Source organism: Ixodes scapularis, unplaced genomic scaffold (genome assembly GCF_016920785.2).
Source record: "Ixodes scapularis isolate PalLabHiFi unplaced genomic scaffold, ASM1692078v2 ptg006502l_1__unscaffolded, whole genome shotgun sequence".
NCBI lineage: Eukaryota > Metazoa > Arthropoda > Arachnida > Ixodida > Ixodidae > Ixodes > Ixodes scapularis.
The window spans coordinates 1-24,593 of record NW_024610481.1 but is presented as its reverse complement, the minus strand read 5'-3'; the positions used below and the strand labels follow the sequence as shown (position 1 = coordinate 24,593).

The 24,593-nt window shown below is 47.6% G+C and overlaps 1 protein-coding gene across 1 annotated transcript in view; it reads right to left on the bottom strand.

Annotated features, from left to right (window-relative positions):
* LOC8026937 (serine/threonine-protein kinase Pink1, mitochondrial) overlaps positions 1–22,087 on the bottom strand; it is a 29,522-nt gene extending 7,435 nt beyond the window's left edge. The window contains exons 1-5 of the mRNA XM_040209748.2: positions 21,341–22,087; positions 21,122–21,275; positions 18,139–18,271; positions 14,783–14,962; positions 11,238–11,538 (exon numbers count right to left, since the gene is read on the bottom strand). Coding sequence (XP_040065682.1) covers positions 11,238–11,538; positions 14,783–14,962; positions 18,139–18,271; positions 21,122–21,275; positions 21,341–21,712 — 1,140 coding nt within the window. The 5' untranslated portion in view covers positions 21,713–22,087. The remainder of the gene's footprint in view (positions 1–11,237; positions 11,539–14,782; positions 14,963–18,138; positions 18,272–21,121; positions 21,276–21,340) is intronic.
* Between the last annotated feature and the right edge of the window lie 2,506 nt (positions 22,088–24,593).

Genomic DNA, 24,593 nt, shown 5'->3' with positions numbered 1-24,593 from the left:
GGTGTCTATAATAATCTTGGAGAGGAGAGCGGCCTTGACATTTCCACGTGATGCAAAAACGCCTGGGAATATTTTTTCACATTACTATGACTTCAGAAACATCAGTAGTATGTATAGATTTCTGCCGATATCCTTTTGTTACGTACCTAATATTTGTGTCCATTTTCCACAGAAAGGCTCGAAGAGTAAAACCATACCACGGTCTGCAAGTACTCCTTTGTGCTCCTCAGACGTGAACTGACCCAGGTCGACGGAGCGTTCTGCTTTACGGGATGCCTGGACAACGACATTCTCGGACAACTTCATCTCGTACAGCACCAAACCCCCATGGCATTGAGGTTCGCTCATGTCAGCTTTTTCCTTCAGTGCAGCAAATGTTGTTGGATTAAACTTAAACCCACTTTTGTACCGCCTCAGATACTTTTTTAGTACGGTCTGCCCAGGGAGAGCGAGGATGTTGTTCTGTCGAAGGTGGCTATATATCCGTGGGCTCTTCATCCTGTAACAAGAAAAATACATAAACTAAAATATAAAAAAAAGACGTGTTAAGCTTAGCAGCAAGTGAAACTATAAAATATGCAAGCTAAGCAAATGAGGAGGCAATATTTAATGTCAGAAACTCCATTAACATGATGCTACTGTGTTCATATCTTAATGTGGCTATATCAGTGATGAGCGAGTGTTTGTTAGGGCAAAACCCCAAGTTGAAACTGGGCAGCCCAGCTTTCAACATTTCTTATTATCAAGTTTGAGATGCATGTTATTGAAACAGCCCTTGTCTTAGTGTTAATTTTGTATCTGGCTGTATTGTTAAATCTTGTATTGTTCTCCTTACCTCTGCCCTTTTTTATTTGCATGGAAACATAAGACGTCTTGTTTTTTATTCTTCAAACAAATTTGGGTGAAGTTTGTCATTTTAAACTTTTGACCTCACTATTTTCATGGTTAGAAATAATTGAGTTTGCTAGCTTTGCTATTACAATACCTCATGAGAATGCCCTCGAGCGTCCACTCCTGTTTGTAGCCCATCCCTTTAGAGGATTTTCTTTTGTAGCCTCGAAGCAGTGCTTCAAACTCAACTGCTGTTTTGGTGGCAGTGTCTTGATCTGTAATATATCAAAACATCAGTCTAACTTATTACAATTCATAGCTTATCACACCACAAAATACCTTTTCTTCAAGCACGGAGAGTTCGATGGTAGCGGTTCGTTCTTCGAGTTCCTTCACACCGTCTGCCAGGAATTTTAACTTTTTTTCTCCTCACTTTAGTTGCTTCCTTATGTTCCTGACATTTAGGCGGGCAGTTGCTTTGGGGTGCATTGCCCTCCATCGCCTTGAAAGGAGTAGCTTCCTGGCATACCTGCATTGCAGGCAGGCAGTGCCTAAAAGTGAAAAACATGTTCATAATTTCAGTTGCCAGCATTCAATGCTTGCTTGTCCTATAGCTTAACATCAAAGTAGTACTCAATATTAACTAACGATATGTGCCGCCTGCATAACTGTCGTCGGCTAAAGTGTCGAGCAGAATGGATAGTATTGCGATCGTCTTGTTTAGACCCTCCGCTAGTCCAGTGGCATTCGCAAAAAAAAAGGGGGGGGGGGGGGGGGGGCAATTGTCTCCAAACATTTCTGTCGATTGCAGTAGACAATCAAATGAAAAAGTTAATCTTTGTCTTCTTGTCTATTCCCCAATTTTTCTCCTTCCAAGCTTAGGAAAATATATCGTGCCTCTTAGTTGTTTTTTTTTTTTTTATATAAATTTGTTGATATGTTAGCATTCAGATGTAAAGTAAAATTAATTACCCTGTGTGCCCACCGTCCGTGCACACTTTCGGCTGATGGCTGCACCTTCTCGTATTCTCACTGTTGCGGTGTCACCTACTTGCAGAGGAAAGAAATTCCTCGGAAACTCCAGCACCAATGCAAAGTTCTGAACGGTCCGTGTCGTTGAGAAACTGCTGGAGCTCAGTTGCAGTTGTCAGCTGCACCTCCTTGTGCGTGCTCCCTTTCAAGAGAAGTGTGCAGATGAGCTTTTCCTCCCCAGTAGCTAGTGATGCTTCTGTGATCAACATCAACTTGTCAGTAAGCAAGGCACTTTTGCTGGGACCCAGATGCACATCGGCAAATACTGTGCACTCGGGGAATGGATGCTTGATCCACCTGGACGACGGAACGACGACTCCGTCACAGCAGTCTCTGCGCAGGTTGGAGACTGGTTCGGCTGGTGCGGGTGAAAAATCGGGCACTGAAGTTGACTTTGCGTGGGTGGGGTTACTTCTACGGGTGCATTTCGCAAATTGGCTTTCCCCTCTGGAGCAATCTTTGCATTTCTGGGGCGTCTTTTTGGTCAGGTACTTCGGTAAATTGGGGAACACCGTCGGAACGGCATCTGATGCGAGGAGCGGAATGGTGTGTTTCATTCTGACGACATCTCCTTCGACGCGGACTTCGGGAAATGTCTCTCGATGTTCCGCTCACCAAAGTGGACTTCGCATACCGCAGAGTGCGGCTGCAGAGATATGTCGGCTCTTGGAATATTTTTGCCCCACTACGAAAAGAGGACAGGATCCTTTGGAACGGCGAACAACGTCTGCTTGCCTTTCGCTGATCTGTAGCCGGTCGAGCACCTTGGTACGAAGCAATGCTTCGCTCGCTGTTTCTTCTTTGCCACAGAGGTAGAAGGCTGAGCGTTCATGGCTTCTGGTGTGCACTAAGTACAAGGAAGGCAAAAAGTGATCGGAACTAACCTACGAAAGCGAAAGAAGGTGGATAAAAGCAAGCACGCACATCTGGTTTTGGTTTAAAACCCGTTCCCCGCCTCCACACTGCCGCGCGCGCCTGGCATACAGGGTGGAGGTAGCGCCCCTAACGGCAGATTTTCCAAAGCAGCCGCGGCGATGCATGGGCAAACCGGCGCGCTCGACACACCCAACTTTCTAGCCACCAGTCTCGGAAAAACTTGGCAAACGGTGAGTGCTAAGGCCCTCTCGAGCCAATCGGAAAGGCGAAGCGAAGCGTGTGACAGCTTTCTGCAGGAGGAGCAGACTTCGCTACCGTTTGACAAGTATTACGTGTGTGCGAATAGTGGATTTTGAGTTTGAAGCAAATTCAAAGCGATAATGGTTTTGGCCGAATGTTATTGACTGTAGCCTCCGAAAGTCCAATGCCTGCGTTGGGATGGCAAATAAACGATGCACTTGACATTAATTTGAGCCCATAGAGATGACCAGCTATACCTATCATGGAGATTTATTATAATTCTTGCTATAAACAAATATCGTTCCTTCAATCATTAGGATTAAGACAGGTCATCTCTGCTTAACATATGTTACTCATGCATGCCAGTTTAATTTTAAAATTTTACTGCAATGTAGATACAGTCGAATCCCGCTACAAAGAAATTGAAGGTGCACAAGAAAAAATTTGTTGTAGCAAAAATTTTGTTGTTGTGAAATTAACGAAAAAAAAAGAAGTCATACCCGAACTGGTAAAGTACAAAAATCTGTACAAACCATGTGTACATAGCCTTGTCGAGCTTTCCCTGCGCCGACGGTGTCAGTTTCTTTCGTTTGGCCGATGTCCCCGATGCAAAAGCCTTTTCGATTGCATCTTTCGACTCTAGGATCGTCGACAAAGAACTCGGAGAAATTCCAAACTTTTCCGCGATGGCAGCTTTCTTCTGTCCACTTGCAACTTTGGCCAGGATGCGAGCTGTATCTTCTAAAGATAAAAACTTCCGCATTTTGCTTGGCAGTGCCATGTCCAAAAAGCCCACGTACTGTATTGACAAAAGGACAACTGACAATACAAAAAAGATGACTGAGCTTCGGCTTTGGATAGTGTGCAGCAGAGGATTATCAAGCCAAGAGCTAGGGTGCAACCAACATCGGTGCAACAGCGAAGGAAGGCCGGAAAGGCCAGCCTCAATCGCCGTCGCCATCGAGTAATGGCGGCTTGCACGCGCGGTCAACGTTGCGCCCCTTGCGCTGAAGTTCCGGGGATTCTGGTTATTAGTGGCAGTTTCTGGTGGTTTAAAACGCGACTTAAACTTTAGTAGACGCATTTTATGTGCCAAAATGCACCAAAGTGCTCGGAGATTAGTTTTTCGTATAGAAAATCTCTCGAACATCGAATTGCTCAGTGAACTTTCGTTAAAGCGGCACGGCACAAGAAACTCTCTATGCTATAGGGAGAATTTTTGTGCATTGACTCCTATGGACCGTTGACAAGGAACCGAAAAATGTTTATTGAACTGGAAATTTCGTTAAAGCGGCGTTCGTTGAAGCGGGGTTCGACTGTATCCACAGCCATGAAGTTTCTGTTTCTTTTTAAATACCGTATTTACACAAACGTAGGTCGACCTATTTTTCAATTTCTAAAAATCTGAAGTTGGGGGGGGGGGGGGGGGGGTCGACTTATAATCGAATTAAAGCATTCCACCACCAAAAAAAACAAAACAAATGCGATATCAAGAACGCCTCGATTTGTTACGAGTTCAGCCGGCTGTACCTGTTGCATTGAACTATTCAGTGCGCTCAGTTTACAAGTTCTTTTCTTTTTTTCTTTTTTTTGTACAAACAAGTATTATTGATAGCAATTTGCAAATTAGCTCGAACGTATGACGGTAAACAGTGCACGGCACGCGTGGCTCCCGGGAGTTGCGGCACTTCTTGTAAGAGCCACTCCGGAATGGCCGCTGGAACAGCCTCACGCCTCACTCCCTGCGGCTTCTTTTCACAGTTTTTCGCACGATTCACGGTCGCACGTCGTTTGATTGAGTGTCAAGATCATGCTGGAGTACCAACTATGTTTTTTTGTATCGGCATGTGCGATCCGGACAGTTTAGGTTGTAAGTGCTCATTTATGGCCATTCTACATCCAGAAGCAACCAACAACTGCACTACTGGATGCAAGTTCGACCCATTGGAGCGGGTGGTGCTCCAGTGGAGTCTGGTGCAGGATCTTAACTGCGACGCCAAACGAGGCTTCCGCGGACCAAAGTCTGAATAGGTGAGGTGCCTTCTGGAGTGAGGGGTCAGGCTTGCAATGTATGCCACAGAAGTGAGCAATCGGTCCCTACTTGTGGTGTGGAATACGGTCACCGAGCAAGCGCGGAAGATCCGGTTGAGGCTGTCATTTGCAAAGCACGAGATTTCGTTGGACGATGCCGACTACGTGCCTCGAGAACGTAGTAGTGATAAAGACGGGAATGACATCACCAGTGCATACGAATTGTAGTCTCTAGTCGCAGACAGCGTGAGAATGACAAGGAGCAGTTTCAGCTGTCCTGCCTCCAGCGTGAGCTTCCTAGTTTCGATAATGCCCAAGCATCTCACGCGCCTCATGCATGCATGCGCAACCAAAGCATGCCAGAAGGCATTGATCGCGTGCTGGAGGCTGGGCTTTTGAAAGAGATTCTCTGCCATTCTCACGTGTTCGCCGTAAAATGTACCCCTAAAGATTTTTTTTTTATTTTTTTCGTTGATGTGCAATGCGGGGGGGGGGGGGGGGGGGTCGACTTACAATCATGTAAATGCAGTATACCACGCACACGTGCATCATCCCACTACGGAAATCAGCTTTCCACCTAAGTCTGCGGTTGCAATATTTATACCTTTCAAAGTGTTGATTATGGTGGTTCAGAGCCGTATATGTAGAGAATTTGGCCATTCGTTGGATTATCCGTTAGTCATTCATTGGACATCAACAGAGTGACTTCGACGCACTTATCGAGTTTGTTTCTCGCGACCACCGCCAGGGTATTATTTCCGGCTTCTGGTTGGCCCCATTGTAATTTCTGAAGACGCCCTTGAACACGCCGAGCCCACTTTCAACCAACGGCCGAAAGCAGGCTGGGCGTGTTCCAGGGCGTCTTCAGAACTTCTAATGGGGCCAACCAGAAGCCGTAAATAATACTCTGGTGGTGGTCGCGAGAAACAAACTTGATAAGTGCGTCGGAGTAACTCTCGGTGACTGAAAATATGGTGCACGTGATGTTTCAATCACGGCCATCCAAAATTATGGTGGAAAAGTGTGACTAGCAGAACGATCAACATAAACCGTACGCCATGCGCCGAGGGCCGGGAATCTGCCGTCCCAGCAGTCACTCTCTGTCCGAGCAAAACAGAGTTCGAGCGGCGCATTCGTTTCTTACATATTTCTGCATGATCATGATCGAAACATCACGTCCACCGTATTTTCAACCATGAAGGGTTACCAAACTTCACTCTTATGCTCTTATTAAAACTGTATAAGAGCATATACCTTTGATTGAAACAATTTCTTGCTACCACCTCTAGGGGGTTCTTTTAGGCTTCTGGTTGGTCAAGAGAGCATGCCAAGCCCACTTTCTGCGTCAGGTGCACGCCCTGGCTCTGCCTGCGCCTCCCATTGAAGAACCTCTCTGTATGCACGGCTCTGTGGTGGGTTAGCCCCATTGAGTGTGCTTTTACCCAAGCACCAGTGCACTGCAGAGAAGCAACACCCGCAGAAGCGAACTCCGTGGGTGTTGCTTCCCCGCAGTGCACCGGTGCTCGGTAAGAAGTGCAATCATTGCGGCTAACCTGCCGCGATCAACACCTAAAAAAATATGAATATCGCAGTTCATTTCGAAGCAACTATCAAATATTGTATCTTTCAAAATTACTATTCAAAAACTTGAATATTCGCACAACAGTTATGGTAAAGCAGAGTATAGAAGGGACAGTTAAGGCACTGACGAGGATCGCATTTGTTGAAGCAAGCATCTTTGCAGCTGTTATTAGCATACAGTCGCCGACTGATTTTTCGGACTTCACAGGAACCGGAAAAATGTCTAAATAATAGAGAAGTAAAAAAAAAAAAAAATGAAAGACATTTACAAATTTTTGTAAAGCGAAATTGGAGCACAACTCTTGAAGTATTCTGATTTTGTGATATACCGCGCTAAAGAATTTGAGAAATATATATATATGTACAAATATAGACCAATCTCATCTCCTCTATATCCTCCCCTCCTCCTCCTTCGTACCCTCCCCTCTTTCTCTGGTTACGACGACAACGATAACAATGTGCACAACACGGGAACGAGCACCTAAGAGCTGCGCTCTAAAAGCCATCAATAGTGCCTTGCTTCAGGTATACACCTCCATTTGCGTACAGCCACTTTCTATGAGCTTGAGAATCGCTGCCTTCTTTTCTAGTGTTACGGTCGAGTACTTTCTGCACTTTTTAGCGACACTTTGCAGCAGTGGAAGAACAGATGGGGCCATGACATTCAAGCCAGCGCAGTCCGAAGACATGATTCACCGAGACGAGATGAGGGGCGCAAGTCCATGACAGCAGAATGGCAAATGAACAAAGCGAAATGGTAACAATGATAATGATAACAGCATAGCACAGCGTCACCTAGCGATAGGCCTTAGCAGTAAGCTCTGCCAAACCAAGCCAATACACAAGCAGCCAACATTGAATCTAAAATGGCGGCTTCTCAGTGGTGCTTCCCGCTGATTGCTTGCAACGCTTTTGTCTGAAAAATATAACTTTCTGACTTTAAGCTGTCCGAAACATAGGTCATGAATATCCACTATTTCTATCAGGTAAATTACGGTTCCTCTTTTAGGTTTGAAATATTAAACAAGTCCGAAATTATTGGCATCCGAAAAGTCGGTCCGCGACTGTACTCCCCTTTATTTGGAAAGATGCAACGATACTTGCTGCCATTTCTGACGACTTTCTCAAGTGGAACTGCTCTGTCTTGGCTCGACCACGCAACAAAAAAGACAATAAATATTGGCTTTCTTTGCTTAACCCTGATTTAAGAAACTTGGTTTATCTAAAGCGACCCCTTAAACTGAGCAAAACTCGGGTCTCATTATTGGATAGACTCAACCTGCTCACTCTGAATAAATGCGTTAAGATACAGACCATGCAGGAGATAATATTGCCCCATTAAGGGAGAGAAAGCTTCTCCATACTTCCAGAAGATTACCATAATTTTTATTCTTGCCCGAAATGTCAGACACTTGAACACTCTAGGTCGAGGTACTGAGTGTAACAAAAAAGGAGGCCAACATGGCCTTGGTGAGTTAACCTCAAACATTCGAGGTCAAACGTTCAAGATACCAAAGGCAATAAAAAGGAGGCTAGTGTAGCCTTGCTGAGTCAGACACTCAGACAGTCCCGCACTAGTCAGCAGTTGTGCCGACACCTCACCGCTTGCTGCTGTTTTATCGACGCTCTTTCTTTCTTTGGTTTCTGGCAGAAGTTCACCGATTAAACCTCTATTCATAATATTACCCTTGTCGACCCTTTTCCATCCACGACAATATGTCATCTTCGCTCCTGTTTTCTGCCACATCACAAATGCATGCGGTATTCTCTTCTGAAACCAGACGATTGACGGAGCCCCTCGAAGCTCATGCGGTACTCCCGCAGAAATGCTGAGGGGATGGGAATGGTCACCGAACTCTCGAAAGCTGCTTCTGCATCTACTTTCCCGCAGAGCACACAGCACAGAACACCCCAGATGCTTGTATTATGCTCAGTGTCACATGGCAGACTAACTATATGTAGTAGCAAGATGAAACAATAAGTTGCTGACGTATCAACCAACTGTCGGTTAGAAGGACCGGAAACAGTTTTATTTTCACTTTGGCTAAGGGGTGCTGCAAATAAACTAGAATGACTTAGTGTCCGCCGTGGTCGATCTTAAGGTTAAAAAAAATGTATACAGTCGAGCCCACTTATAACGGCCCCACTTAAAACGAACGTTCGGTTAATACGAACAATTTCTCATCCCCAAACATTTTCGCAAGAATCCTGCACAAAACGGCCCACTTTTAACGGTCCTTTCTGAGCGCAATTCTCGGACAGAACGAACGAAACGGCGCCGCGACCTTGGCTGCCGGCGGAGATAAGGCAGGGGAGAGGAGGCGCAAAACGCAGAGGAGCACCGGCAGCGCAACACCCCGACAGCGGGACAGCGTCGGGTTCTTGGGGAGGGGGATGGGGAGGGAAGAGGGAACGAAAGGGGAAAGCAAGACAATCAGGCCTCCCGGGCCTCCCAGCCCAACGTTTTGCACGCGTTCTGCTCGAAGCGTTGGGGCCGTGTGCAAAGCCCTTTTTTTTTATTTTTTTTTTGCGCTTTTTTTTTATTTTGAGTGTTGGGATTTTGCGGTCTTTTGTCTTTCGTTCCGTCTGAAGCGTGTTGCCTCTTGTCGTTTGGTTTCGGCAGTTTCGGCATTTCGGCTCGACCTCCGCGCAATCGTTCAGTCTACGGTCACTCGCCGAGTCATCGATCGTTATGTCGGACATTGCTTCAACTGCGAAGAAACGCAAGGCGATCGACATGGGCACGAAATCTGCAATCCTTCAGGAGCTGAGCGCCGGGGCGAAAAACGGCGACCTGTGCAAGAAATATGGCTTATTGAAGTCCACCATTTCGACGATCGCCAAGGAAAAGGAGAAGATCATGGCAGCAATGAGCATGAATGGTGACTGCAGTGCTCGAAAACGGCTGCGGCACGCCGCGTACAAAGACGTCGAAGACGCTCTCTTCAAGTGGTTTCTCGAAGCAAGAACTATGAACGTCCCCATCAGCGGACCCCTGCTGCTTGGGAAAGCCAGGGACTTCGCGTTTCTCCTGAATTTCACAGAGTTCAGCCCTGGAAACGGATGGCTCCATCGCTTCAAGGAGCGCCACGGGATTGTTTACAAGTCCATCGTCGGGGAAGGGGCATCCGTGGACATAGAGAGAGACAACCTGGACGAGATCTACAGCTACAGTGAGCGAGATGTCTACAACGCGGACGAGACTGCGTTGTTTTACCAGATGAGGCCTGTGCGTACGCACGCGTTAAAGGGCGACAAATGCGTCGGTGGGAAGCACAGCAAGGTGCGGATAACTGTGCTCCTGTGCTGTAATGTAGACGGCAGCGACAGGCGCTTGCCGTTTGTGATTGGAACGGCGAAGAAACCGCGCTGTTTCACCAACCCCCTGCCCGTACGGTACCGAGACAATGCCAAGGCTTGGATGACTCGGCAACTCTTTGCCGAATGGCTCACGGAGCTTGACAATGCCATGGTCAAGCAAAAACGGAAGATCCTGTTGATCCTGGATAATTGCTCAGCTCATCACGTGAACCCAGAGCTGAATGCTGTGACTTTGATGTTCCTTCCTCCAAACGCCACTGCCAAGCTCCAACCCCTCGACATGGGGATCATCAGAAATTTCAAAGTGTGCTACCGCCGCCGCGTCAACGAAAGGCTGCTCATCGCAATCGGCCGACCAAGTGCGCGAGGGCCTCAGCTGACAATTTCTCTCATGAATGCGGTGGAAATGCTGAAGGCCTCCTGGATGGAGGTCAGGTCTGGCAGCATCAAGAACTGCTTTCGAAAAGCTGGGATTTCGTTTTCTCCTGCGGAGCAATCTCCTGCGGAAGCAAGCCAAGACGATGCGCAAAGCATCGACTCGACCCTGTGAACCCAAGCCGTTGCTGCTAGTCTGACAGAGGAAGGGCAGACGTGGGACGACTTCGTTGACGCCGACGAAGATGTCATCGTCTCGGAGAGCGCCTCCGACGAAGCTATCGTGCGGGAGGTGCGGCAGGACATCGCGGCGTCCGACGACGAAGAGGACGACGAGGACGACGAAGACGACGTCGGCGATGGGGTTGCTCCCTCACCTCCGGTTTCGACAGCGACGGCTTTGGGGCACATAGCTTCGTTGAAGCAGCTGGTGTACGCACGGGGACTGAGCGATGTTCACATCGATCAGCTGAGCAACCTGGAGAGCGCTATAATTGGATCTGCACTGGGGAAGCAAACAGCGATTACGGACTTCCTTGAATAAACGCCATGCACATCGATCGCAGGTGTTGCGCTTTCCAATCCGTGCCGTGCTTACTTATTTATCTTGAATTTTAAGGGTAAGTTCATTTATAACGAACTTCTCTTTTAGCGAACGCGTTTCGTGTTGTAGAAGGGTTCGTTGTAAGCGGGCTCGACTAGTATGTGTTTCCATACTCAGTCTTCAATGCCGTCAAAGCTGATGGCACGAGCCTGTCTTCATATAACATGATTTGCAAGTGCCCTCATGCAAACGAGAAACTAGGCGAAGCCGCGCACTCGCACCAGAAGCTTTTGCGGCGTCGTACGCTAGGCACAAAATGGAATATAGGAAGAAATGGCTTCCTTGGCTGTCATTCAAAGATCCTCAAAAACCGGAGGAGGGAGAGGTCAAAGAGACGCCCTCTCACCTCGGGTGCCATGAGCAAGGCGTTGCCACCCCTGCACACCTCGGCGGTGGGGAAGGGCAGACACAGGTGGTACGGGGGCCCCTGTGCCAGGCAGCAGCCAAAGTCCGCAATGGCCAGCCGGGGGCTCTCGGGACCCTCGGACAGGTCCAGAAGCAGGTTGTTGGCCTTGAGGTCCCGGTGGGCCACCCCGTGCTGGGACAGGTGCGCCACGCCCTCCAGAAGCTGGCACAGCAGGCTCAGGCGCACGTGGCTGCTCAGGGGCTCCTCCCGGCGCAGGTACTGCTCCAGGCTGCACTCATACCTGGACGCATACACGGGGCAACAGTCGTCAGGGACGGCAGGAAGGAAGGCCCCGTAAGAGGGGAACTCTGACGAGCCTTGTACGTGTGCCCATAGTCAAGGACAAGGGGAGAACGCGAGAGAGGAGCTTCAATTGCCCCGCCTCCAGCGCGAGCTTCCTTTCTTTGACAACGCTTCAACATCGAATACCAAAGCACAGCATGCTTTGGCTAACTTCTGTCGCAGTGTTTCCCCGCACAAAAAGTCAGCGCCGGTGATTTTTTTAGCTACCCCTACTAATGAGGTTTTCTGAGTCCCTGGCCTTTACTCTTTCCAGCAGGCTATTTAGTATTGCGGAATCCGGAACCGATAATGCAAAATCGGAACATGAATGCGACGCCAAAACTTAACTGTCGAATATACACGCGCTTTTCAGAGCCGTGACGTCACTGGCAGGCTAGTTTGCAAGTCAAGCGGCCATTCTATAAAACGGAATATGCCGTGCATTTGGTTCATGCTGCTATGGGGATACTGGAGCAAGCTTCCAAAGCGTTCACTTGACGCCATCAAACTTCTTGTAATCAGTTGAGAAGAACTTCTAGTATCTAAAGAGTAAACCCATGCCCACTGCCGGCAGTGATGAAAGCAGCATTGGACCTTTTGTAGCAGGCAAAATATTGATTTGGAACAACCACAGAGGCTTTTGGAGAGGACGTCAACATCTGTTAGCATGTTACTTCAAAATAAAGATGTGACTGCATCGCTAAATGAGTTCCTATTTGATAATGATTGGGGGTCTTTGTTTGATACCGAGGCATAATACTTATCTTTTGTGGTAAGAATAAATAGGACAAAAAAAACACACACACACACAGCCTTTCTAAAAGTAAAGCTTAGGTCAGAGAGCAAGTTTAATTTACAACGGCTATCTAAAATATATGGTTGAAAAATAAAGCATAGCATGACACTTCAGTTGAAATAAAGCCTCTCCCTCCCTCTTTTACACTAGGTAGTTACTTTAGTCGGTAAATATATAATTCCTGTAAAATGCCAGCAAATATCAGCATACTGCTAAAACGTCTCAATAAAGATATGTACGCCCCCCCAGGGTTCTAATTTCATAAGCTGCAAAAACAACCACCAGCACATATTATTCAAACTTGCATTTGTGCTTCAAAAGTGACACTGCATTTTAGTGGCGTTCGAACCAGGGTTGAGCAAAAGTTTGCTGCCCTTTCGATTGATCACTCCACGTGAACTACTTTGGCTAGCATATTTACTCAAATACCGTTTTCCTTTTTTAAACTTAACAAGTTTGTTTAAAAAAAAGCCGTCAAACTTACACTTATGCAGTTTGTGCAGGTGAGTTTTACGGCCAGAGGGACATAGTACAAGGGGCTAATCATAACGATCAGTAGACTAAGTAATTAAAATTCATCAGGCGACTTTTTAATTAATGAAAATAGACATATGGTTCCAATTAGAAACTTGCAGTGTCATCGAGAACCACTAAATCAGTAATTTTCAGAAAAACATTGAGTACGTGAGAAGCGTAGTAGTGCACTAAAGTTACCACTCAGGGAGCAGGCACAAGGCTAGCAGTTGCGGTAAGGCCCCCACGCGATTGTTCCATCTCTTATCTAGCCCCAGACTTGTACCTGCTCCACGAGTGATAACTTTAGTCACTACAATGCTTTACACAAAAAAGGTGTTTTTTTGCGTAAAATTTGTTTTTTGAAAAGAGCGCTTCAACCAGACTGTTTAAAAAAAAAATCTATTTATTTTCAGTGGCCTTTTAAGAGACTTTCATTCATGGCACAATTTCATGCAAATGGCACAGCACTTCCATCACTAAGCTGGCGTCACCTTCTCATTGTTGCCAAAACAAAATTTTTGTCTGAAGAAAAAAACAATTGTTGAGGAATAAAATAGTAAAAAACTTTGGAGGAAAAAAAGTGAAAGCCGTTTACAACTCCCTGTAATGCCGAATTAGAGCGCAGCTCTTGAGGAGGAGGGAAGGGTACTGGCGGGGGGGTGGGTCAAGTGACCTCGGGGGGCGGGAAGTCACGTGACCTTGGGGGTCACGTGACCTTGTGGAAGTCACGTGACCTTGGGGCGTCACGTGACGTCGGGGGGGGTCACGTGCCCTGGGGCCACGTGACGATGCCGATGACGTTATCAGTGACGTCACTGATGACGCCATCAGTGATGATGACGATGCAAATGCCGGTGACGTCATCAGTGACATCACTGATGACGTCATCAGTGATGATTACCATGACGATGCGGATGCCGGTGACGTCATCAGTGATGATTACGATGACGATGCGGATGCCGGTGACGTCATCAGTGACGTCACTGATGACGTCATCAGTGGCTATGACGTCAACGGGGGGTCACGTGACCTCGGGGGGTATCCCCAGGTCACGTGACCCTCCCAGGGGTCACGTGACCTGGGTAACCATCGTGACCCTCGTAAGGGTAACCATCGTGACCCTCGTGAGGGTAACCCTAGTAACCCTTGTGAGGGCAACTCTCGTGACCCTCGTGAGGGTAACTCTCGTGACCCTGGTGAGGGTAACTCTCGTGACCCTCGTGAGGGTAACTCTCGTGACCCTCGTGAGGGTAACTCTCATAACCCTCGTGACCCTCGTGAGGGTAACCCTCGTGAAGGTAACCCTTTTGAGGGTAACTAACCCTCAAAAGGGTTACCTTTTGAGGGTTAGTTACCCTCGTAACCCTCGAGGGTTACGAGGGTAAGTAACCCTCGTAAAGGGTAACCCTCGTGAAGGTAACCCTTTTGAGGGTAACTAACCCTCGTAACCCTCGTGAGGGTTACGAGGGTAAGTAACCCTCGTGGCCCTCATGAGGGTAACCCTCATGAGATTAACCCTCGTAACCCTCACGAGGGTTACGAGAGCTGCGGTTACGCCGACGCCGACGCCGCTCAAGCCGGGAACGGGCCCCTAAGAGCTGCGCTCTAAAATTTATTTTGGCCTAATATTTGGGTTTTAGTTTAACAATGTTCGTTGGTGTGTTTGGTCAATTTTGAGGCAAATCAGGTACCGTAAAGAAAATGTTAAAGTACCCCCATCAAATTGCAGGCACCTCAGTCGGGACTCAAAAACTCAAGCCAAGCCTTTGACTCACAGCCTCGGGGGTGGCTTTTTGAGGTGGGTAAAATAGAAGGTGCAAATATCTTTGTACCTTTTCGCCGCGTCCTGCCTTTTGTGCATCGACAAAGGTTGCGGCAACACCTGCCCTACCTGCGCATCACCAGGTAGAGGGTGGCGTTGCGGCCGCAACCGTACGGGTGCAAGCTTGGCGGGAGGGCACTGGGACAGAGGTCGGTCGCCCGGGGCAAAGCACGCATCTTGTCTACGAAGGCCACGGGCATCTGCACCACGTTGGGGTGAGGGGGCAGCTTCACTCCGTCGCCAAGGCAACTGCACGTAAGAAGCGCACGGCTCGCACGGAACGTGGCAGCTTGGAAGTGGAGACATACAGAAACCGTTCAAAGCAGCAACCAGTAGGTGGGAAGAAGACGTGGTTTGGGAACAAGATGGCTTCGCACTAAGTTCCGACGTCGAAAATGGTGTCGCCAAAATGTGATTAGAAGTCAGGACTATGCGGAGTGCAAGTTCGTCTGCTCCCTGAGCAAGGTTGCAGTGATGTCAGAACGCCGAGCACCGATTGGCTTTGATTGGAAGGATAGTGAGTAGACCTCAAGGCAGCGAGCATTGAGGTCTACCCACTATGCCTCCATTAGAGCTGATCGAAGCTTGGCATTCTGACATCAGTGCAATCCCTGCACAAGAAGCAGACGAACTTGCGCTCTGCACAGTCGGTGACAACTTGAGAACAGCAGGGAGTAGCTTCGCTCGCCCCACCTCCTGCGCGAGCTTCCTACCTTTGACGACGTTTCGACGTATCTAGGGCACGCGCGCGGCCAAAGCAGGGCGAAAGGCGTGGAGCACGAGCTGGAAACCGGGCGTTCGAAAAACATGCCCCGCTGCTTTTGTTCCAAAGGTTACTGTAAACAAGGACGGACTCTGTGTACCATAACACAACACTAAAAAGATGTGAAGCTGCAAAAGTTACTCTTAAGATGTAATTAACTGACAATTAATGAAGCTCGTGTGAAAATGCAGTTACAAAACAAAGTAAAACTACAGTTACACTTTAATCGATACATTCGAATACATTTACAGTCGACTCAAAAAGCAACTAAATGATCCTCCGATTACCGTATCGTGCAGACTATAGCCCGCAGACTACCGTATTTACTCGAGTAATAGCCGCAGTTTTACAGCAGAGCTGTTAAGGGCTAGGTTCCCCAGGATCATGTCCGGTATGTCGACACAAACCTACCTGGACAGCTACCGCCATCTATAAGCGACGGCGGCAAGCACACAACCAGTATGATTTCTGCCGTCGCTCGTAGATGGCATCAACCTTTCCAGCTATAATGGAAGAATAGATAGTTGGGCGCGTTGGTGGGAATTCATAGTAAGAAACAGCGCGAAAAACAGCCGACGACGAAGAAGAAGCACACAGTGTATTGAGTACAGCTCCGCTGGTCTTCCTTCTTCACGAGAGTGGAAAGGCTGAACGTTTTTGTATGAACAAGGCCCTTGCGTCTACTTTCCTGCAAAGCACATATACAGCCAATCATCGCGTTGCGCATAAATAACATAGCAAATAACTAGATTGAGAACACGAGTCTCCACAAAAATGCAGTCTTCACAGATGGTATCTTCGTGCGAAGACGTTAGCTCTGTCCTGTAAACCGCTGAAATCATGGTGTCAATCGCAGTGATTGGCAATCCGCGTGCTCCGCGGAGAAGCAAACCCTCAGGTTTTTTTCATAGACAGTGCAGCTATTACTCGAGTAAATACGGTATACATATATATAAGTTGAAATTTTACCCGGTGCAGACTATACAAGGATTTGTTTTTTTTTACGGCAAAGCTGTATTCCTCCACCATCCAAGGATTTTTTCACGTCGTTGGCGTTCTAAGCAAAAAAAACTCCTGGCGAACAATTGAAGGCAAAACAGCATATCTCCTTTGAAATCAGGCGTGCAGCATACAGCTCAGTATCCGTTTCAATAAAGCAAACCACAAAACAAGCATCAAAACCACATAATGGATGATAATGCGCATGTAAACAATAGGAACACCCTCCCTTGCGTTCCGGTAAATATTAGGTTTGCAGCTGCTTCGAAACGGGTTGACGTCATTCGAAGCACTCGAATGAAGTGCAAACCGCATGATGGATGATAACGACGCCTGCGAACAATGCGAAGCACGTTACTTCTCTCCGCGTGTGTTTCCCGGTAAAGATTACGGTTGCGTAAACTACTCAGAGTGGAAAAGTACCCAACAGCAGAGAAATCACGTAGTGACGTCACCACGTTTTCATATATAAAAGGGAGACCGGCTTAGCAAAGAATATCTCTACAGGGAGAAGTGAAAATCTCTGTGTCTATAACACTGATCATAAAGTAGTCGTGAATGTCGCTGTGAAGAAATAAAGGGTGTGGTTAAGTACATTTCACTTGTATCTGGTTTCACTCTTTGTAGAGCCACGTGTCTGAATTTTCAAGTGGCGTCACAATGGGTAATCGCTGTGGGTGTCGTTTACAGCTTCGCTGTCCAGCCACCTTCACAGCGAGGATTGGAGCCACAGTTTTTTTCTAAACCGTTCACTGTGACAAGACGTGAAGGATTTTATGAATGACGGAGTATAGTAATATTGATTTATGTATGATACAAGCTTTTTTGTGAGCTATGATACAGCAGGCACTTGTCAAGGCATCCTCTGTATGATCATTTTTACGTTTGGACTGGGCACTAAGTGCAAACCATGCACGGTGTGCAGACTATAGTCAAAAAATATGGTACCTCCCATATTATCTCACGGCATTCAGGTATGTCGAAATATGCTGACCTACCAGTTCAGTTTTCAGTGTAAGGGACATGCTGGCATAGTCTCTTTCTGAACAAGCCTTTTCCTCAGAGTACAGATTGAGGCAGCGACAACACATAACGCGATGATGAGACTAAAACAATGTGAATTTGGGTATTCCTTAGCATAACTTAGAGATGTAACTGTAACAGCACCAAGTTACCTTAAAACAGTTACAAAGACAGGGTGACATCTACTAAAATTCTGCATAATTCAATTTTTTCTTTATAAAAGACAAAGTACCTCCAACTTGCACAGAAATTAAAGGAAACATTAACTCGGCCTAAAGATGTTCGCTGCTTTAACTAGTAATCGCTAAACATGTCATCTGTCCATTCAGTAGTTTCTCACTGTCTGGTATTGTTTGAAAAATTGAAGGCGGAGAACAACAAACAGCATCTGAAGGTGAAGTGCATGCTCCCTTTAATTTTTGTGCAAACTGACAATTTAAGACAAACTTTCCGAGTCATTAGAGAGGTGGGACGACTTGTTATCGGAAATGGTAGAGTACTCGTCACATTCCAATAAAAGTTTTCGTGAACAAATCAAAGTTTCCATGAATGAATAGAAGTTCCGAGAATATTCCTAACACTGCTTTTCTCCAGCATCCCCTGTGTCCCCCACGCCCTGACCGTACATCCCTCAGGGTACCTGGGGCCACCAGGGTGAAGCCAGGCCGGGAGGCACTCCTTGTGGAGGGACTGCCAGACGGACGCTGCGGTCGACTCAGCCGAGTAGTTGAACATCACCTTCACGGCCAGGTCAAAGGCAGGCTCAGGCTCCTCTGGGGAAGGTACGGAAAACATTGAACATGGAAGGACCCATACTGTGAAAGTAGTTCAACATCGGCACAATGCATACTATGCATTGTGCATGCACAATCCACAGATAGGAGTGTCTTCCGGAACAGCAAAGGAATAAATATGAGGGCAACTCAACTCAATTCTGGAAATTTCGGGACTATCGAGTGATCTCACATTAAAAAGCACCAACAGATGGCACTATGACGTGTGCTTCGCGACATGTGGGATGTATTTTATGAAATCTCAGTTTAAACATGAGTAGCCGGCGCCATTTCAAGGCTGCCAAATTCTCCATAGCACCATCTATTTTCTTCTTCTTCTAAACATGAGCAGAAACCGTGGGCAAGGTGGCACGGCAACGACGCAGTAACCAACAAACTTATTCTTGTATCTTCTGCAGGTGTTCATCTTCAATGCCCTTCCATCAAGCTACAACCACAGTGGACAGTCCGTGTCCGAGGAATGCCGGTTTTTATCAGTCATAATGCCAGTTTTTGCATCAAACTTTGCGTCAGAGCTCGCCTCGGACACAATGATGGCGGTAGCTGTCACGGCTCATGTGCAGTTGTGGAGACACAATGAGAAGAAAGCATGTGATCTGTACCGAGGGCTCCCCGAATTCCTGTCGTCGTGGAACTACAGGTATTGCAGCAGGTCTTGACACCCAAGTTCCTAGTACACATTGTTGCTCGGTCAGACTGGCAACCGACCAGTATTAAAGGGATACTCCGGCGACTTTTTTAGCTACCCCAACTACCGTAAAATACAGCACATCTGCCTGTTCCACACAAAGTGCCCATTCCCAAATTTGTAAGATCTCAGAAAATACACACAGTAGATCTATATACAAAATTGATGACCGGACAAGCCATCCCCATTTTTTTTGCGATTGTCTCCAAAGTTTTGAGTGGGCACTTGCCTGGTATTTTACGCTAACTTTATTTTTGGAATCACCAGCCTTTACCCTTTCTGGTATGCTATTTAGTATCATCAAATTTAGAATATTTATTGTAAAATCAGCAAGTGAAAATATTGCCCAAACCAACATACAAATATACCCCCGCCTTTCTGTGCCGTGATGTCAGAGGAAGGCAGGCTTGCAGGTCAAGAGGTTAGCCTAAAAATGGACGAGCATTTGTGAGCATTTCTTTCGTGCTGCTGCGCATGCTGGAGCGAGTTTTTAAAGCATTTATTTGACACAATGAAACTGCTTGTAATCAGTTGGGAACAAAGTCTACAGTGAAAAAAGTGAACCCCTGCCTTCTGCTGACGTCACTTATTTATTGTTGCTAGTAGAAACTTTAACTCTGAAAAAAGAAAAGCCGTTTACCATTCCCTTTAAAGTTGGATTAGATAGAGCGCAGCTCTTGAGGAGGAGGATGGAAGCGTGCTGAGGGATAAGTGACTCCTTGAGGTCACGTGACCTCAGGGGGGGGTCGTGTGACGTCACGGGTGTCATGTGACCTCGGGGGGGGGGGGGGGGGGGGGGGGGGGGGTCACTTGGCCTTGGAAGGGGGGGGGACGTGACCTTGCAGTTATGCCGATGGCGACGGCGACACCGCTCAAGCCGGAAACGGGCCCCTAAGAGCTGCGCTCTAAAACACGGTGAGGACCGAAATTATGGACTCAATAACTTTACGAAAAAAATTCATTTTTTCCCAATATTTGGGTTGCTGTTTTAAGTATGCTTCTTGGTGTGTTTAGGAAATTTTCAGGCAAATCGGGGACTACGAAGAAAACGCCGGAGTACCCCTTCAAAGAGATAATGAAGCAAAACTTTAAAAATACCTCTCACGTCCCGAAATAAGTTAAACATGGTAAACTTAATCTGCTAATGACAATCTCACACTTGTATTTTGAACAAATGGCTACATTTTTCATTCCAAAATACCGATTCCAGCGAGCGCTCAAAGATGAGCCATCGAAAAGCTCGATGCATCACAAGAGCTGAACCAATTGATGTCATAGACATGACGTCAATTGGTCCAGCACGGGCAAAGCTGCTTGGGGGCTGGCATGGTTATGAGCTTCGCCACCTGGCATCTTCAACGCACTACACCCTGGTCGTTTTTAGTTTCCCCTACCCGCTCATTAAAGGAGTTTAATAGGCCGAGAGAGAAGGGAAATACAGTCCGAGAGGGCTCGCGCAGACGCAGCTTGTTGCCATACTTCCGTGAAGCGGCACTGCTTTTAAGTTTAAAGTGACGTAATGACATACAGATTATTCCTCAAGCAAACAATCGGTGTCTCCGTGGTGTGGCCAGAATGAGGTTGACATTTAGACAATAAAATAGGCACTTGAATTTTGTTGCAGTATCCCTTTAAAGCAAACCCAGTGTACGGACACAGATGGACGAATGAAAGAATCGATGCTGAACCTTTCCTCAAGTTGGCTAGCAGCTGACGCCAGTTAGTGAGTGTGCGTATGAAGCATACTAGCACAAGGTTGTATACACTTGACCGACGACTTGAATCCTCATAAACTGAGACGCAGATGATGCGAGCAGGGCCAACAGTGAAAACTAAACATTGCAACTCACTAGAAATGACGCTTCAGCACAAAGTGAAAAAGACACGTAGTGCGACTAAGTATTTTGGATCCTTCTTCCACGGGACATCTGCTTGAAGTATCTCGTGCCCACATTGCGAGAGTTATTATTCACCGCTGTCCAAGAGCTCATCCTAGAAAGCTCACCTTGCAGAATTTCAGCTGTCAACCCAAAAAGTTCGAATGAGGTCCCTCTCCCTCCATATCTAACGTCGTGTCACTCGAAGCAGCAGCATATCTTGCCCTAGGTTCGAGCGATGAAAAAAGTGCTGTAGTACTCTACCTCGTTTGCGGGGCTGCTCCTTCCAGCGGGCGCTGTAGACGACGGCATTGCTGCCCGTGTCGAGGTGTTCGCCCAGCTCCAAGTCATCCAGGGTCAGCGTCCCCTTGTCCGGCACGCGGAACGAGTCCTCCTTGGGGAATTCGCTGACCAATTCCTGCCACACATGCCCGTCCGTCAGGGCAGGGACTGGAGTCCTCCACTCGCTCGCACGCCACCCACCCTTATGGCGACGCAGACGCTCTCCAGCTCCTCCTCGCTCGTCACCAGGGCCGGCTTGCGGATCAGGCAGATCCCCGTCAGTCCCATCAGGGGCAGGGTAGGGCCGCCCCAGAGCCTCCGAGCGGCGCGCCTGCCCAGAACTGCAGCACTCGACGCGCTCCATGCCGGCGGTCCAGCGCGCCCTGGACTCGAGAACAGCCAGGGTCTCGGGCGCGACACCAGGGACCTGGGGCTGGCGCGGGCCCACAGGCCTCGCCACAGGACCCTGCTCCGCGCCAGCACGGTGGTCAGGTAGGAAGGGAACGCCGAGTCGCGGACCCGATGGCCGCCATGCTGCAACCACTGCGCTCCCTTTGACAGCGCCAGCCGCATCTCTCGACCTCGATCCGCTGGCGGACTTCAACCGGAATCACGAGTTTGTTTCGGTGTCTTCGAAGCCTAGGTTGTCACACCTCTGGTGGCCTGGCCCAGGCTGCCACGGCCGCGGATGTTTTCGTCTACGACGTCCCAAACAAGGTCGGCTCCGATCTCTCTACGCAGCTGACGGAGAAAAACAAATCAGCAGGGTTGCCACTGGGTTTAGAGTCAAAGTGGCCAAATCACGCGCAGAAAGTAGCCAACAGTAGCCATTTTATTCGAGATTTCGCCAACAAGTCGCTACACCAAATATGCAATATCAAGGTATTAAAAACAAGAAAAAAAATAGGGGTGTCGCGAACCGGCCGCGGTTCGAGTTCGACCAGGTTCGACTTTTTCGAACTTTTAGTGGAAAGGTCGACGAACCTTCTATTGAGGTTCGACTTGTGTGCGCATGCGCGACAGGCTGGCCAGTTGGCTTCGGACTGGATGATAATGGCTAAGAGATGATAAGGAGCTGTTCACAATATAAAATAACCCTTGCAAAAAAATATTTTTCCAAACCTAGACATGCTTGTATTAAGGTCTGGCCACACTGTCCACAAACACAAGATCAGTGAACACAAAGTCGAACCGGTCGAATCTGGTGAAAACTTCGAAAATTCGTCGACCCGGTTCGACCCAGTCGAACCCCGAAAGTTCGACCAAAAAGTCTGGTTCGACAAAAGTTCGCGACAGAAATAGCGAACACTTGCGGCAATCAGTCGCCGACTTTTTTTCGTAAATCTCGACCTGGAAGGTCGTCGGAGAGACGACGGGCCGGTAAACGACGAGGGAGGTCGCGGCGGTAGTCTGCGATGATTGGCTGCTCATTGTCGGCTTCGTCGACTGATGGGTGCAGTCTTGAGTTTACTACACACAGGTGCGGGCCGTACTCTGCAGTTCACAAGAGTGAGGGTGAAGCGGTTCAAACACTTCAAACTAATATCAAATAGTGCGGCGAAGTTCTACTATACTCCGCGACAACTTTTCTTGGCAATGCAGTGGAAGGTACAGGCCCGCGTCCCCTCTCAGTGTGCGCGGGCGAGAGGAGGAGAGCCTGCGTACACTCAAAATGGGAGAGGGGACGCGGGCCTGTACCTTCCACTGCATTGCCAAGAAAAGTTGTCGCGGAGTTTAGATGCGTCTGGCCCAATAATAGTTGGCTGTCATTTTCTGGAGCACTTCATTTGGGACCATGTATCGAGATGATGTTTTCTGCTGCAGTCGGAGGTCAAACTTTATTCTTGGGGTGGACTCCAGACGGTCAAGCTTCATTTATTGAGAAGTTCCGTTTTGGTCAGTGACGGGGGAGAATACTCTGTCTGCTTCGGCATTTGAGGCTGGAAGCGTCAGAAACTTGACGGCGCCCGCGATTACTCTGAAAAAGGGCGTGTAGCGGCAGCATCCCTGAAAACCATTGCCTAGTACAAAAAGCTTAACGCAGAGCTCGTCTCGTTCGTGGTAAAAATAGACCACAGTAGTCGGATCTCCGCTTCCAGCTCATTCCTAGAGGTGCTGAAAAAGTGAGGAGACAAACTCAAAAATTTCCCGGCAAGCATTGGGCCCCAGTACAACCTCCGGGCTGATTGCTTGAAGCCTGCGGAGTGCTGATTGATTGATTATTAGGTGTTTAATGGCGCAAAAAGCAACATAGGCCATGCTGCGCCAAAGAAATAAAAGAGTCTATATACTCCGCGACAACTTTTCTTGGCAATGCAGTGGAAGGAGGCCCGCGTCTCCTCTCCCATTTTGAGTGTGCGCGGGCTCTCCTCCTCTCCCCGGAAATGGGGAAAGGAGGAGAGCCTGCGTACACTCAAAATGGGAGAGGGAACGCGGGCCTGTACCTTCCACTGCATTGCCAAGAAAAATTGTCGCGGAGTATAGTAAAATAAAGAATCACTATGCAGAAGATCTATAATTGGTGCAGGTAGCCAGTTTTTTTACGAAAATCTAAAGTTTGACCAAAAGGAACTAAAGGTTCATCTCCCAGCTAGAAGGCTGGATGAAATTGAAGAAATTAGGAAAGTGAAGGGAAACTTGTTCGACGTTCTTGATCAAAGAATTTGCAGTGCCATAGAATATATGCAGTATAGTTAGCATATTCACCGCAATGCTCACAGACTCACCACAAAGAAGATGTCGATGGGTGACACGTGAAAGTCCAATTCTCAAACGACACATTAAAACTTCATGGTGACGGTTTCTATGGCGCAAACTCTCCCATATCTCCAAATGTGGTTTGACGACATGTAGCTTATTATCTATAGCTGTTGCGTTAGGAATGCGCGTTTGCAGTTTTTCTACAAAAACTGAAGCATATTTCTCCAATGCAAAGTTAATCCCTGCACAAGGACAGCTTCTGCAGGGTCCAGGTAAACGCTCTCAGTGTTTCTTTATATTCTTTCAGTCAGCGTGCTCATTACAGATACATGAACAAAGCTTGCAGAACGAGCCCGCTTTGGCCCGGAAACATATATCTGTGCGATACTACTGAGAGCCGCAACAGGCCACAGGAAGTAGCCAAAAATTCGCCAAATCGCCATGTCTAATTTTCGTTAGCCAGGCGCTCCCCAAAGTAGCCAATTTGGCGAAAAGTAGCCACCAGTGGCAACCCTGCAAATCAGCGTTATTGTCAGTGTTGCCAACTCAAAAATTGAAAACCCGCAGTTGGAATCCCCAAAACCGCTAAAAACCGCCAAATCCAAAACACGGCGAAAAAATGATTTTTAACAATTTTTGTTTTGCTTTAATTCTTGCCCAAAGGCATAATAACAGTATAGATCATATCAATGTCGTCTGAAAGGAAGCTTTAATTCCTTTTGTTATGACCAGAGCCGTATATGTAGAGAGTTTG